The sequence below is a fragment of the Pteropus alecto genome, unplaced genomic scaffold (assembly GCF_000325575.1).
Source record: "Pteropus alecto unplaced genomic scaffold, ASM32557v1 scaffold7, whole genome shotgun sequence".
Taxonomy (NCBI): Eukaryota; Metazoa; Chordata; class Mammalia; order Chiroptera; family Pteropodidae; genus Pteropus; species Pteropus alecto.
Window position 1 is genome coordinate 63,809,380 of NW_006494614.1, and position 15,968 is coordinate 63,825,347.

The following is a 15,968-nucleotide window of genomic DNA, read 5'->3' on the forward strand; positions in this document are numbered from 1 at the left end:
TTTCGTTCATTCCCATAAAGTTCTCGGTATTCTGTGCTGCTGCGGGGTGGAGGTGTCTAACACACGTGTCCTCTAGTTGCAGAAGCTGCAGCCGGGCACACGGCAGCCCTTCGCACTGCTCCGGAACAGGATTGAGCCTTGCTTATCCATTGACACGTCGCCGCTCTCGGCAGACCTGAAAAAGGTAAATGTGCTCCTAAAACTGAACTCCAGAAAGAACACTGACCTGCCCCTAACGTAGAAGGATTTTTAATTAACGCTTCTAAGGTTGCAATTGTATAATTTCTTTGCTTTTGTAGTTCTCTTTTCAGCTTTTAATATTAAATTTTTATTTATTCTTAAGTCCAAGTTAACTTCTCACTAAGCGAATAATTCTTTTGTGGAGAAACCATTGTATAACTTTAAGTGCTTTTCTGAAATAAGTTTTCAGATACACCTTTGGAAGGGTGCTTGGAAGGAACAAATTACCTGGGCAATTATACTTTCTAGCCTCTTTTTCAAAAAATTGCTTTATTGACCTGAGTCAGTTGATCATACATGTTTATCTACTTCCTTCTTGATATATGTTTAAAAAAACTACTTTAAAATATTTTTCTTAAAAAAGAAAGAACCACACGGATGACTAGAATAAGAGTGAAGTCTTTAGGGGACAAGAGCTTTCCACAGGCTTTTAGGAGATGGAAAACGGGCAGCACAGTATGGCTGACTTTCCAGGGAAGGAGTGAAGTGGGTGGGGTTCGTGAACTTCCCTACCCTGTTTCCTGAATATCCACAGCCAGTGTCTCAGGAAGGAGATTGGAGGCTCTTTTTGGAGAAACCGAACGGCCCTAGAGAACTTTAAATGATGCGGTTTGGAATTCTCCTAGTAAAAATGTCTGCTTGCTGCCCTGTCTTCGTGCAGTGATGTGACTCTCACCTGCTGACGACCTTTGCCCTACCCCCCAGGTCTGCCAGTCAGCTTTTAGTGTCTTTCCTCAACGGGAACACAATGTCAGGGATTGTTAGACATCTGAGGAAAGCTCTCACCCATAAGGAAAAAAAAGAGCAAAAGATACTCCAAGGGAAACAATGTAGGGAGTAGAAGAAAACATTAGAAAATAAATCTCTTCAGAGAAGAGATATATATCGCATGTATTTAACAATAACAGTACTGTGGAAAAAGATAAAAAAAGGTTCTTGGAAATTTAAAATGTTCTAGAAATGAAAATCAATAGCAGATTTGAGACATGGAATAAAAGCTGTGAGACAGTGGAACAGAAAGACAAAGAGGTGGAAATAGAGGGTAAAGAAGAATTGGAGGTCCAATATCCGAAATGGGATTTCTAGAAGGAAAAGATGGAAGAGGGCAAAAAGTTCTGAGACGAATAACACATGAATGATTTGTAGACTTAATGGCTATAACTCCAGATTAAGAGAGTTCACCTAACACAGGTCCAGCACAACTGAGGGCCGAGGTAGTAGATATGTTGGTGTGAAGCATCTAAGCCGGAGGGTTTCAGAGGTGATGAATGCTTCCAGAGAGAAGAGACTGGCCCCACGTGCTTGATCAGGAGTCAGAATGGCTTCAGACTTCTCCACAGGAACACCAGCGGAGCATGCATCGACTCCAAAATTCGAAGGAAAATTTATTTTTAACCTCGAAGTCTATATTCAAGCTATCAGTCAAGTGTGAGGGTAGAATGAAGACATTTTCAGACTTTCAGAGTCTCAGATTTACTCCCTCTGTACCTTTTGTCAAGAAGGTGCTGAAATATGTTCTCCACCAATATAAGAAGGTAAACAAGAAGAAGATGACGTGAGTTGCAGATGAAAGGACGATGGTGCAGGCAGATCCCAGGATGACAGCTGCACGCCAGGTGCAGAGAGGAGTCAGTTTCGATGGCAGTGTGGTTCAGGGTATGGGGAGGAGGACTTCACTGAGATAATGGTGCTGATGAGGTTAGATTTTTGGAAGATGGTTACCAATGTGGCTGAAGAATTCCTCTCTGTTGGAACATCTGGGAGGTTTTAGTGACAGTCACATAGAAAAATAAGCAAATAAAGCCATGTTTTTAAAAAGCTGATATACCAGCAGATTATCAGAAGGAGAAGAAGTCACGTCCTTGCTCTGGTGAGCTTTAAGCACCTGATTGGTCAGTGGACCGCCTATTGGATCCTTTTAATTTGGAGTCCAGAAAAGCAGGAGTTTGGTGCCAGAAAAGATTCAGTGAAACTTATAAAGTTAGATCTTGGAAAATATCAGACTGAGTGATGGATACTTGTTGTTGGGGTAAATGAGCAATGAGATGGGTTTTTTATTAGTTTCCTATACTTTATTATGGTTTTTTGGTTGTTGATGTTTTGTAGGCTCTTCAAAGAAATAAGTTTCTGGGACCTAACCACACTGAATCTTACTCTTGGCCTCCCATAGCACGTGGCTGTGACGTGGTCGTCATTTCTCAGTGTGGAAATGACCCTTTGTTGTACCTTCCACCAGTGCTTACGATTTTGCAAACAGGGGGCTGCTACAAGTCATTACCAAGTAGAAACGGAGTAAGTTGAAGACAGTTTTGTTTTGCAACAAAATGGATTAAATGCTTATTTTTAAATTTTACACCTAACTTTTGGTAAAGGTTAGGTTACATTACTCACCTAGTTTCCAGACTGGCAGGACAGAAACCATCCTATGAGAAACTTTTAGCACAGTCATCAGTTCTTTTACACTGATTCTCACCTTGACCCCCAGTTGTGGGCCATCTGCTGAGTCAAGAGAGTCCTGGGTTTTAGAAATGAATATATAGTTTATAACAGTATATCACTGATTTATCTAATCGTCATAGTGACCCTGTGAGATGGTTGAGCCGTTTATTCTTTTCACCATTTTATAGATGAGAAAATTAAACTCATGAAAAGTTACTGGTTTAAATTTGTAAGAGCTGACAAGTGTGACGAGGTAGTGGGATTAGAATTTAGGTTTTTTGTCATCTTGTCCCATATTCTTTCACATATTTTCACAGCACCTCACACTGTTTTATCATCCTACTTTAGTTTTCCCATGTGTAAGAGTCTGAAAATAGCTGAGAAAGATGACGGGAAGGAGAGAAATGGGGTGTGAAGACCAAATGATGATGGGGTAGTGACATCTGCTTTGCTGGGTTTTGACCGTTAGGTGAACTAATGTATATAAGGCCTCTGTCTCAGATCCTGTCCCAAAGGACACACTACAGATGGTTCTGCCACTCATTATAAGATGAAAAATAGCAGCACAAAGAGACACTTAGAACTGCATTTTAAAAAAGATACTAGTTTGTTTTCCTAATTATACTGTGTAGGTTAATGGTTTTCCTTTGGAAATCTGCATTGGCTAAGTTATTTATTGATTTAATAAAACTAAATGGATACATTTATATCCCTCAATTCGTTAGCAGCCGACCCCTGTTGATGAGATGCAGCCTGTGTTAAGACAGAACCCTGGCTGGGTCAGAAAAGGATGTCCAGGTCTTGCCTCTTGTGTCCACTCTACTTTCTCTCCATCTCCGTGGTCAGCCTGCTTTTAGGCCTGACGCCTAGAAGCTAGCGCTCACCTGGATCTGCATAAAGGAAAGAGGAGACTCATTCTTGTTTCCAGTTACTGATGGAGGTGTTTAGGAGGCTGTTTGGCAGGCAGTGCATCTTCAGGACATGTCTGTGGCAAGGGGAGGGCAGGGTTCAGGTGGCGCTATTGGAAACGTAGTCTCCTAAGGAAGAGATGTTACCTTTTTAAAGCCCCTGTTCAGGAAGCAGTTAGTTCATCCTTGGGCTTAGGAGCAGGAGATCTAGAGCCAGACTGCCTGGCTTCAAATCCTGTTGCTACCCTGTGTGAGCTGTGCAGCCTTGGGGAATTGACTTCACCTCTCTGTGCCTCAGATGCCTCATCTGTGCAATGAGGTAGTAATAGGTCCTATCCTGTAAGAGTGTTTTTAAGACTAAATGAATTCATATTTTTGAAGCACTTAGTTTAAGCCCTAGGAAGATCCGAGACAATGCGTCTAAATCCATGTTAATGAAATTATATTTTAGCTTTTCTGACCTATGTAATGGTGACGATAAAGATTTATGTAAAGCCCTCCTTGTGCTTACTCTGTACAGAAGATGTTCTGCAAGCTTCACCTATGCTATGTTCGATTCCTAACTTTTGTACAAAATTATGTGAATTTATTTGTCTTTGCAGCCTCTTGCAGTCATCGTGTGTCCTGGGTGGAAAAAGGCCCAATTTATTTTTGAATTATTGGGAAACTATAGCACGTCCTCCAGGCCTCTTCATCCTGTGTTATTAACAATTGGACTCCACAAAGATGAAGCCAAAAACATGAAGCTTCCGAGGGGGTGTAAGCATCCTTCCGAGCTGTTTGGTTTTCCCTGCAGAACACAGTGGAACGCTGCCCAGACAGGCCTGGGAGCTGCAGATGGCACGGGCTGTGTAGGCGCCTCTGGTGGTCACTCGTCCACCTGTCCTTGTCAGTTACGGATGGGTATAGGTGATGAAGGTTTGATCTTGGCTTACATTTGCGAGAAATGAGAAAACTACATGATTTCATTCATTTATCAGCTATCTACTGAACACCTACTGTTTTGTTAGATGTTGACTAAAACCCTCCCTGTCTTTTAGGAGTGCAAAACCTGGTGGGAGCCCAAGTGTTTAATCAGATAATGACAGGGGTTGTTAGCCCAGGCAGGCAAACCTCTTGCCTCACCCACCTGAGTAAGGAAAACAGCTTTTTGTTTTACTAGAAGGCATTTCTAGAAAGTATGTGGAATCTTAGCAAAGGAAATGTTAGAAAAACATAGGAAATCTAAAATGTTAATGGATTTTTTTTTTTCTTTTAAAATGTAGGTGATGTAATTGTTACAACACCACATAGCCTCCTGAGACTTCTCAAGTATCAAAGCTTGTTATTTCTTAGGCTCTGTCACCTCATTTTGGATGAGGTGGAAGTATTATTCTTCGAAGCTAATGAACAAGTAAGTATGGCATTTATTTGGATGTTATTCCTCCTCAGAAATGTATATAATAAAGTCTTCACTGCTTGTAGGAGTCAAGAAGCCGATAATCTAAAAAGTTTTCCCTTTAGCTTCTGTGATTAAGAAGAGAATGTTTTTCTGAAAATTTCTTCCCAGCGTTAAAGTTCTCTTTGAAGAACAAAACTTCTTTCCTAGGGAGGTTTTCTAAAATATTTAATTACTATTTTTCCGATTAAGAAAGCAATAATTTCTATTTTAGAAAATTTCAGAAATAGAGAAGAGTACTTTTTGAAAAACCCCAACATTCATAATCTTTCACTCAGAGGTAATCGCTGTTTCTATTTGTTTCTAGTGTTTCCTTCTTTTTTATAATTCCTGTGTCTCTTGACATATATTTAACAATATCAGGACCTTACTTTATGTACTAATTTGTAACTCGAATTTTTTAGTAAACAGCATTGTATCATTACTATTCTACATGATTACTACCAGCTTTACAGTATTGAACCCTGTGGACATAATATCATTTATTTTATAGTCGTCTCATTTTTAGATATTTAGCATCATTTGCGTGTGTGTCTAAAGCACATACATCTTTTTTGCACGTTTCCCTTAGAATAAGTTCCTGGAAAGGGGATCAAAGACTGTGAATTCTTATAAGGCATTTGTTGGAAGCAGTGTAACAGGATGACCAAGAGCATTCATTTGGGAGCCACCGGTGATGGCCCCAGGTTCAAGTCTAACCTTTTTTACTTACTGACTGTATGGGCCTGAGCAGGGTTTCTGAACGCCTCTAAAATCTCAGTTCTTATTTGCAAACTAACATCTGGAGTACTGCATTGCACAGTTGCCTTTCTGAAAGAGTGGACTAATTTACACTCCCATAGGCAGTGTGTCGCCACACCACACACCCTGCTCCCCCTGGCAGTAGGAGGCCTCAGTTCAGCTTGCTTTTCCAGTTTAATTATTCACCATGGCATCTGATTAGTTTAATCTGTATTTCCTTGATTACTTATTAAGTGGAGCATGAATTCATGCTGGCCATTTGTACCCATTCTTCTGTGAGCTGCTTGTTTATTCCTTTGTTTATTTTCTGTGGGTGGGATCATCATTTTCTAATCAGTTTATAGAAATTTTTGTATAAGGATATTAATCCTTCGTTAGATGTTACTCATATTTACCCAGATGTTTATGTTTTAATTTTGCTTATTCTTAACCTTTTTTCCTTTGTAGCTTTTTCCTTTCCTTTTATGTTTATAAAGGCCTTCCCCACTCTGAAAGCAAACAATATATAATCCTTTACCTTTTACGTTCTATCAAACTAATTATTATTCTCTTTTGAGATGAAAATGAAGTTAATTATACTAATTTTTTAGATGTTTGCCATATTAGATAACTTTAAAAAAAATATCGAAGTTGAAGAAAGGGAATCTGCGCCACATCAGGTTGTTGCAGTTGGCGTCCGTTGGAACAGACAGATAGATCATTTAATCAGAGAGTTCATGAGTGACCCCTACATCGTGATCACAGCCATGGAGGAGGCCGCTCTCTATGGCAGTGTCCAACAGGTAATGAGTCATGCGTGTGTGCGTGGGGGGAACTGATGAACACAAGCAAGTAACCTTTGTTTCATGGCTTAATGTTAAAGGATTATAGTTTTAATTTCATACACAAACTTGTAATATGTATTTAAATTTATATTGGTTTCCTATACGTTATTTTTTACTAAAATCATAACTGACCTCTGGAGCACCTTGAATGTTTTTAAAATCACATTGTTTCTGTATTTCATTATCAGGTGGTACACCTTTGCCTAGAAAGTGAAAAAACCTCTACTTTACTCCAAACTCTTGATTTCATTCCAAGTCAGGCACAAAAGACCTTGATCTTCACCTCTTCTGTAGCCGAAACCGAAATAGTATGGAAGGTGAGCCCTTCCACACATAAAACCTTTGTACTGTTTGTTTAAACTATGATTGAATCTTGAGTCGTCAGATAATTACTGGTAGTTAAAAAAATCTAACGGAAATGAAATTTACAAGTTCATCGTCAGTCGGAATGGGCTCTACTGCAAAGTACCGGTATCAGTAAAAAAGGAAAGCAGTAGGCCCGACGTTGAGGGCAGGGGCCAAGTAGATGGGACAAGCCTTTCATTGACTCGACTCGAATGTCCCCCGGGGGGAGCAGTGCTATGTATTTTGTTATTGCAGAGCTATGTATTTTGTTATTGCTGTGTATTTTGTTATTCCGCTTCGTGCAGAAATGCCGCCATGTTCAGCACCCTCTATTTAAGAAAATAGAGACGATAACACTGAATATCATCATGTAGCCAGAAAAGCCAAATAAATTGACTGGAGATTTACTTAATCTAATTGTGTATAAATTAATGCTAAAATGTAGAAATGAGGCCAAATACAAAATCAAATATAAGAATCAGTAGCACATTCATATTCCAGCAGTAATGAACTAGCAGGTGTGGTGAAAGAGCCCTCATTGACAGCACCATAAACTTGATGTATATGTGTACATTTACAGTTGACCTTTGAACAACATGGGGTTGAACTGTGTAAGTCCACTTATACGTGAATTTTTTCCAATAAATACAGTTAGTACTCTAAGTGTATTTTCCTTATGACTTTCTTAATAACATTTTCTTTTCTCTAGCTTACTTTATTGTAAGAACTGTATTCTGTATTCTGTATCCTGTGATATAATACGTATATACAAAATGTGTTAGTTGACTGTATGTTTATTGCTAAGTCTTCCAGTCACCAGTAGACTACAAGGAGTTAAGTTTTTGGAGAGTCAAAAGTTATAGGAGAATTTTCGACTGCATGGAGAGGGAGATTAGCACCCCTAATCCCTGCGTTGCTCAAGAGTCAACTGTATGTACAGGTGTCTGTATATGTATGTGTACACACACACACACACACACACACACACACATATATATACATGCAAGTGTATAAACACATATGTGCATGTATATGAAAAGGCAGGAAAATAGTTTTAGCAAAATAATGTTTGTTTCTCTTGAGCAAGTTTTTAGATATAAACTATAGAACTTTGGAAATATATTTATTTAAATTAATAATCATCTCGTTCTTAGAATTATTTGATCAGTGAGATAATAAACCTCACAGGTAATTTTAAATGGTTTCTATTGATGATTATTGACAGAACAAGTTATGTTCTTGACTCTAAACTGGCCTCTTGGTTTCATCTTTAGGTAGTAGAAAGCAGTTCAGTATTTTGCTTGAAAATGCATAAAGAGATGGTTTTTAATTTAAAAAGTGTTTTAGAACAGTGGAAGAAGAAGTTAAGTTCTGGCTCTCACATTGTATTAGGTAAGTGTTTTAATTGCTACTTATATTTGGAGAAGACTGAGTTAATAGAAATCATGTCTTTAATTCATTTATATATCTCATCTCCAGATTTATCATCATTTCCCAGATTTATTAGTAATCTTAATTTCAAAATGAAAATTAACCTCCACTAAGACTTTGATGTTGAGGTGGATCTAGGTGCCCCCCAGGGTTCTCAGATCAGTAGGCAGCAACCCCTTGTCTAGACAGTCTCCCTGAAGTTCCAGCGTGGGGATCACTGTGGTAATGATGAAAGATGCCATACACGATTGTTAAATTTAATATTAGAAACGTAGAAGTCTAAATATAAACAATAAGTGTAAAATATGGGCAGTCTAGATTTGTAATAAGAGAGATTTTTTTGTTTGTTTGTTTTTTTATCGCCTACTGCACCTGGTATTCCTAGATGGTCTCCCATCCAAGTACTAACCAGGTCCGACCCTGCTTAGTTCCGAGATCAGACGAGATCGGGGCACGTTCAAGGTGTCATGGCCATAGCCTAAAAGAGGCGTTTTTTTTTAAGCTAATAGGGAGACTGCTTTTCTCTGGAATTTAGTCACTGGGCTGTCAATAGTTTTGGGGAAAAAATGGGAAAGAAGTCTCTTTGCATCTAGAAAGTAAAATGAAATAAAGGAGTGTATCGAGGTGTGGTTGCTTGAATTACTTGGAAGAGTAAGTGCAGTAAAGCTCCAGCTTCATTTGAAATTGTCGGAATCCTTTTCCCCAGCTTTAACTGATGACTGCATACCACTCTTGGCCATCACTGATGCCACGTGTGTGATTCACTTCAGCTTTCCTTCCTCGCCCAAAATTTTTGGTGGACGCTTATATTGCATGTCTGATCATTTTCAGAGTTTAAAGGAACAGGTTTGATTCATTTTTATTATCTTTTACTATTCCGCTGGCATTTTCTGTGTAATGACAAATTCGGGGTCCACAAAGTTTTTTCATTGAGACTGATAACGGATGATCCACTTCCTTTATTCACCCCCAATTTTAAGGGTTCTCCTGCGGAACAGGGAGATAAAAAAACCAAATCTGTCTTGCTGCTGACGGAGAGAAACGCATGCCATGCGGTTGGGATCCTGCGCTACTTGGAGAGAGCAGATGCCAAGATTCCCTCCGAGCTGTATGAGTTCACTGCAGGGGTTCTGGAAGCCAGGGAAGACCAAAAAGCCAGAAGGCCTCTTTGTCCCTATCTTAAGGCTTTTGGGTTTTGCAAGTAAGCCAGTCACCTTTTTTTTTATAATCGAGATATACAGTAAAGGGCATGGGTGAGCAGTTTACAGCTTGATGAATTGTTACAGATGTGTGCATCCATGTGGACCACCACCCAACTCTTAGGGAGCACCCTAGAAATCCCCTCATACTCCTTTCCAGTTTGCCCTTCCTCCAGAAGTAACCACATCCCTGATACCTATTAATTTTGCTTGTTTTTGAACTTCATATTCAACCTAGTGTCTGTGACGTTCATCTACATTGTTGTGTGCATCAGTATTTTCTTTATTTGTTTGTTTATTAGTGGCTTGGTATTCCACTGTGTGAATATATCACAGTGTATGTATCCATTCTTCTGTTGATGGGACCTGTTGGTTGTTTCCACTTTTAGCTATTATATATGAAGCTGCTCTGAACATTATTGTGCCTGTCTTTTTGTGGAAATATAAACCTGTTTCTCTTGGGTATATACTTTGGAGTGGAATTTCTGGGTCACGAGATAAGCACATGTTTAACTTTTCCAAAGTGGTTGGCCATTTTGTGCTTTAATCAGTAGTGTATGAGAGCGTTTGAGTTGCTCCATATCCTTACCAACACTTTGTATTCTGGGATGTGGCAGTAATCCATTGTGATTAATGATGTTGAATGTCTCTTTGTATGTTTCTAGGGCATTTGACCATCTTCTTTCTGTGAAGTGCTTGTTCAGATCTTTTGCCCATTTTTTAAATAGGGCATTTATCTTTTTTTTTTATTGGTTTGTAGGATTAATTTATTAATTCTAGATATAGGTGCTTTGTCACATAAAGGCATTGAGAACATCTTCCAGTCTCGTGGCTTGCCTTTTCACTCTTTTAATAATCTTTTGATGAACAGACATTTTAAATTTTGATGAAATATTTTATGGCTACCGCTTTTTGTGTCCTTATGCAAGAAATACTTGTCTGTAGGTCACGAAGATATCTTCTGTATATTCTTCTAGAAGCTTTATAGTTTCAGCTTTCACATTTAGGCATATAATGCATATTGAATTAGTTTTCGTGTGTACTGTGAGATACAGGGCACAGTTTACTTTCTTCCAAATGATAACACTTGCTTCAGCATCATTTATTTAAAACATTTTGTTCTCACTTCCTTTAATATAAACCAGATGATAGTGTATGTGGTCCATTTGTAGACTCTTTCTGTTACGTTGGTCTATTTCTCTGTCCTTACCAGTTCTGTACTTTTCTTAAGTACCATAGCGCATATTATAGCGAGTCTTGGAATCTGGTGTGTAAGTCCTCCAACTTTGCTTTCCTTTAAGGTTGTTTCGGCTATTTAAAATCGATTACATCTCCCTATGCATTTTAGAACAGGCTTGTAAATTTCTTCAGCAACTCAGCTGGGATTTTGGTAGCAACTGCATTGATTCTGTAAATCAGTTTGGAGGACACATATATCTTAACAGTCCTGGGGACCCTGTTCCAGATGCAGACACAGTGCTAGTACCTGGCATTTGGATGGCTGAGACTGGGCAGTAGCTGTCTGCTATGTATCTGTTGGATTGAATTTAATTTTAAGATAACTGTTGATGTTTACTTGTTAAAGTTATGTTACATTAAACAGATTATTATTAGCAGTTTCCATTATGCCTTTAAATAGAATGTCGACTTTTGTACCCGAAGCTCGAACTGTTTCTCAGTTTGGGTTAAGGAATGGCTTCTGGTTTCGAGGTTAATTGGCCTTTGTCGTGGGTTACGGTAATATTGTTCTGATTCAGAGTCTTTATTCTGGAAGTACATTTTGTATTGCATTTGAGAATGTCTAGAGATAATGAAATAACTCCTTAAGTTTATTCAGCGTTAATTAAATTTTAGGATCCTTTTCCACTTATTTACGCATTGTTAATGTCATCTGAAATATTTAATATGGTAACTTTATAAAGTGATTCACAGAGAAGTTCTGTGATTTCAATTTCAGATTTTTTTCTGGTTTTAAAATCCAGTTACTTTTTTTCAGAGACAAAAGAATCTGTCCTGATAGACACCATATTAATCCAGAAATAGACATGCCAAGGAAATTATCCAACCAAGCTCTACCAGTGTTTGGATACATTAAAGTAAGTTCTGTTAAAGATCTTTTGGGACGTGGTTCCATAGTGTAGTGGTTAGCACGTCTGCTTTACACACAGAAGGTCCAGGGTTTGCACCCCAGTAGAGCCACTATCCACGATCTACAGCCATGCCACCCTGAACAAGCCTGATGTCTGATCTTGTGAAGCTAAGCAGGGTCGAGTCTGGTTAGTACCTGGGTGGGAGACCACCTAGAAAGACCAGATGCTATAGGCATAAATAAGAAGAAAAGAAAAAGATCTTTTGTCAAATGATAAATGGTCATTTTAGTGAACTTATTTTTTAAGCAGCAGAATTGTTGTTGTAGGATGTAATTATGACTTCTGGCGGTCAGTAATAATGTACCACCGATAATCCAACATCAGGCACTGATCCTTGTGAGGCCTCCAGTTTATTTAGAAAACAAAGATCAAATTGGGGAAGTGGATGAACCCCTTCAATGATTTGGGGATTCTTTGTTATATTTTCAGAAAGTTGTTTTTTTTGGGTGGGGGGACTATTAAAAATGATGCAGCAATTACATGAACCCTTTCAGAACATCCATGATTATTTCTTTGAGGAGAATTCTGAGAAGCAGATAGAATTGCTGAGTTGAGTTTGTTACTTTCTTTTTTGACTTCTTTTTATTACTTTCTTCCTTCCTTTTTGAGTTCGATTGTTCTGCTTTTCACCTTCCCTTTCCCTGAAGGTAGATCTGTTGTATTTGTTCTTGCTTGTGCAACTTCTTGCGTGGCCGTGCTGTACTGGTTTCCTGGGACTGCTGTAACAAGTACTATAGACCGGGTGACTTAAAACAACACAGATTTATTCTCTCACAGTTCTGGAAACCAGAAGTTCAAAATCAGGGTGTCTGCGGGGCTGTGGTCCATCGACTCTAGAGGACAGTCCCTTCCTTCCCCTGGGGTTGGCTCCAGGTGTTTGTTGGCACGTCTTAGTTTGTGGCCACATCACTCCAGTGTCTGCCCCTGTCTTCACATCACCTTCTCCTCTTCTCTGTCTTACAAGGGACACTTCTCCCTGGATATAAGGCCCACCCAGGTGATTTATCTGGAGATACTTAATTACATCTGCAAAGACCTTTTTTCTAAATAAGGTCATAGTCACAGGTCCTGGGAGTAACACATGGACATGCCTTTTTGGAGGGCCACCTCCATTTCATTACTGAAATGATTTTTTTGCTTTCATTTCTAATCCTTTCCTGAGCTCTGTCACCTCATTTGTAAGTTTTTCTAGCTGTTGTTTTATATAATATATCATTTTCTTAATTAACAAACTAAAACAGCTTGTTTTTAAATTGAAGATTACAGTTTTGGTCCTTTTGGTGGATACATCTTTGTAGTGGCTTTTGTTGCCTGTTGGGACCGATATTCTCCTTATTCTCTTTTTTATTATTATAATTTAATACGGGATTTGATCCTGGTACTTTGCTCTTGACCATATTTAGATAAAATTCATTTTCTTTACATTTTAGAAGGAAGTGTGGGTCAGGGTAACTTTGCCAATTTCACAGAGTTCCCATTTCTGTTGTTTTCGTGTCCTGTTAAAAAAAAATGGAGACACAGTTTCTGAGATTTCTGAGATTTCCTGTCTCTTCTCCCCTTATCTTGCCCTTCTCTTTCTTCATCTCTGATGTCCCTGGATAAACAGCGTTGAAATTTCACAGGCACAGCAGCCTTCGCCCACCACTGGAGTAGATGGAAGCCTTCCTGCTGTCAGCTGCCCTTGTCACACTGGCCCACCATGTTCTCAGCGAATGCCTATTGCCTCATGGGGAGTTCTGCTCTTAGGTCCTGCCTCCCTCTGCTGCTTCCTGCACAGACAGTGATACCATGCAGGTCTCGTGATGTGGGTGGTTTTTGCTCCTCTGTTTTTCTATCGTTGTTCGAATTAATAGGTTTTATTTTATTTACAGTTTTAGGTTTTTAGAAAAATTGAACAGAAGATAGAGAGTTCCCTTATACGCCTCCACCCTCCCCGCCCCCACCATTTCCTCTATTATTAGCATCTTGCATTAGTGTGGTATATGTTTGGCGATTGATGAGCCAATATTAATACATTATTATTAACTAAAGTCCACAGTTTACATGAAGGTTCACTTCTTGTAGTGTACATTCTATGGGTTTTGCCAAATGCATAGACACATATCCACTATTACGCTATCACATAGAATGTGATAGCTTGACTGCCTTAAAAGTCCAGTGTTCCATATAGTTGGAATCATACAGTGTACGTAGGCTTTTTGAACTAACTTCTTTTTATTTAGCAGTATACACTTAAGATTCCTCAGTGTCTTTTTGTGGCTCAGTAGATCATTTCTTTTTATCATTGAATGTACTAGAGTTTGTTTTGTTTATCCATTCACATATTGAAGGTTGCTTTCAAGCTTTGGCAATTATAAATAAAGCTACTGTGAATATAATGTGTAGTTTTTTGTGTAGACATAAGTTTTCGACTCATTTGGGTAAATACGGAAGAGTGCGATTGCTGGATTGTATAGTTAAGACTGCTTTGTGAGAAACTGCCACACTATTTTTGGAAAGAGGGTAACATTTTGCATTCCCACGAGCAATGAATGAGTTTCTGCTGCTCTACATTCTCACCAGCAATTGATATTGTCAGCATTTTGGCTTTTAGCCCTTCTAATAGGTGTGGATTGGTATCCTGTTTTGATTTGCATTTCCCTGATGACATATGATGATGAGTATCTTTTCATATTCTTATTTGGAACCTGTATATATTTTTGGTGAGGTATAAGTTCAGGTTTTTACCCATTTTTAAAATCTGGTTGTATTTTTTTTTTAATGTTTAAATATTTTTTAAAATAATTTTTTATTTTTAATTTTTAGTTGGTGTACAATATTGTATTGGTTTCAGGTATATATCACAGTGATTAGACATTTATATAATTTCAGAAATAATCACCCTGGTTAGTACCCATCTGACACCATACATAGTTATTACAACATCATCGACTGTATTCCCTATGCTATATTTTACATCCCCATGATTATTTTATAACTACCAATTTATACCTCTTAATCCCTTCTCTCTTTCACTCGTATCCCCCCGCACAACCTCCCTCCTATCTGCAACCATCAAAACGTTCTCTATATCTGAGTTTGTTTCTGTTTGTGTTTATTCTTCAGATTCCACATGTAAATGAAATCATAGAGCATTTGTCTTTCTCTGTCTGACTTACATTCCACTTGGCACAGTACCCTCTAGGTGCAACCCTGTTGTTGCAGATGGCAAGATTTCATTCTTCTTATGGCTCAGTAATATTCCATTGTATATATGTATCACCTCTTCTTTATCCATTCATCCACTGATGGACACCCAGGTTGCCTCAATATTTTGGCTATTGTAAATAATGCTGCAGTGAACATACGGATTCACATGCCCCTCCGGAGTAGTGTTTTGGGTTTCTTTGGATAAATAGCTGGAAGTGAAATTACTGGTTCTTCTTTGTCTCTTGTTATAGCCTTTGTTTTAAAGTCCATTTTGTTGGGGCAAGTATTGCTACCCCAGCTTTTTTTGTTTGTTCCATTTTTATGAAATATCTTTTTCTGTCCCTTTACTTTCAGTCTGTGTGTGTCTTTTAATCTGAAGTGAGTCTCTTGTAGGCAGCATATGTAAGAGTCTTGTTTTCTTATTCAGCCATCCTATTTTTTGATTGGAGCATTTAATCCATTTGCATTTAAAGTAATTGTTGATAGGTATATAGTTATGGCCATTTATTATTCATATTTTTGATCTTTTTCTCCCCTTCTTAAAGAAGTCCCTCTTATGTCAATTTCTTTTAATACTGGCTTGGCGGTGATGAACTCTTTTAGCTTTTTCTTGCCTGGGAAGTTTTTTATCTATCCTTCAATTCTAAATGATAGCCTTACTGGTTAGAGTAATCTGGTTGTAGATCATTACTGTTCATTGCTCATTATATCCTGCCCATCCCTCTGGCCTGCAGAGTTTCTATTGAAAAGCCAGTTAACAGTCATATGGGAGCTCCCTTATAGGTAACTAATTACTTTTCTCTTGCTGCTTTTAAGATTCTTTGTCTTTAACCTTTGGCATTTTGATTATGATATGTCTTGGTGTGGGCCTCTATGGGTTCATCTTGTTTCGGACCATCCGCACTTTCTGGACTTATATGTGTGTTTCCTTTGCCAGGTTAGGGAAGATTTCTGTGATTATTTCTTCAAATAGGTTTTAATTTCTTTCTGTCTTCTTCTGGTACCCCTATGATGCAAATGTTATCTTTGATATTGTCCCAGAGGCTTCTTAAACTGTCCTCATG

General features: G+C 38.4%; 1 protein-coding gene and 1 pseudogene across 1 annotated transcript in view; one reads left to right on the top strand and one right to left on the bottom strand.

The window, feature by feature from the left end:
- The window catches only part of TDRD12 (tudor domain containing 12), a 71,561-nt gene that overhangs the window by 36,490 nt on the left and 19,103 nt on the right, over positions 1-15,968 (top strand). Inside the window, exons 14-23 of the mRNA XM_015600288.2 lie at positions 77-184; positions 2,347-2,532; positions 4,190-4,346; positions 4,853-4,980; positions 6,357-6,548; positions 6,779-6,907; positions 8,210-8,327; positions 9,073-9,212; positions 9,347-9,567; positions 11,562-11,661. Of these exons, the coding sequence (XP_015455774.1) occupies positions 77-184; positions 2,347-2,532; positions 4,190-4,346; positions 4,853-4,980; positions 6,357-6,548; positions 6,779-6,907; positions 8,210-8,327; positions 9,073-9,212; positions 9,347-9,567; positions 11,562-11,661 (1,479 nt within the window). The remainder of the gene's footprint in view (positions 1-76; positions 185-2,346; positions 2,533-4,189; positions 4,347-4,852; positions 4,981-6,356; positions 6,549-6,778; positions 6,908-8,209; positions 8,328-9,072; positions 9,213-9,346; positions 9,568-11,561; positions 11,662-15,968) is intronic.
- On the bottom strand, positions 8,727-8,845 carry LOC112474971 (annotated as a pseudogene).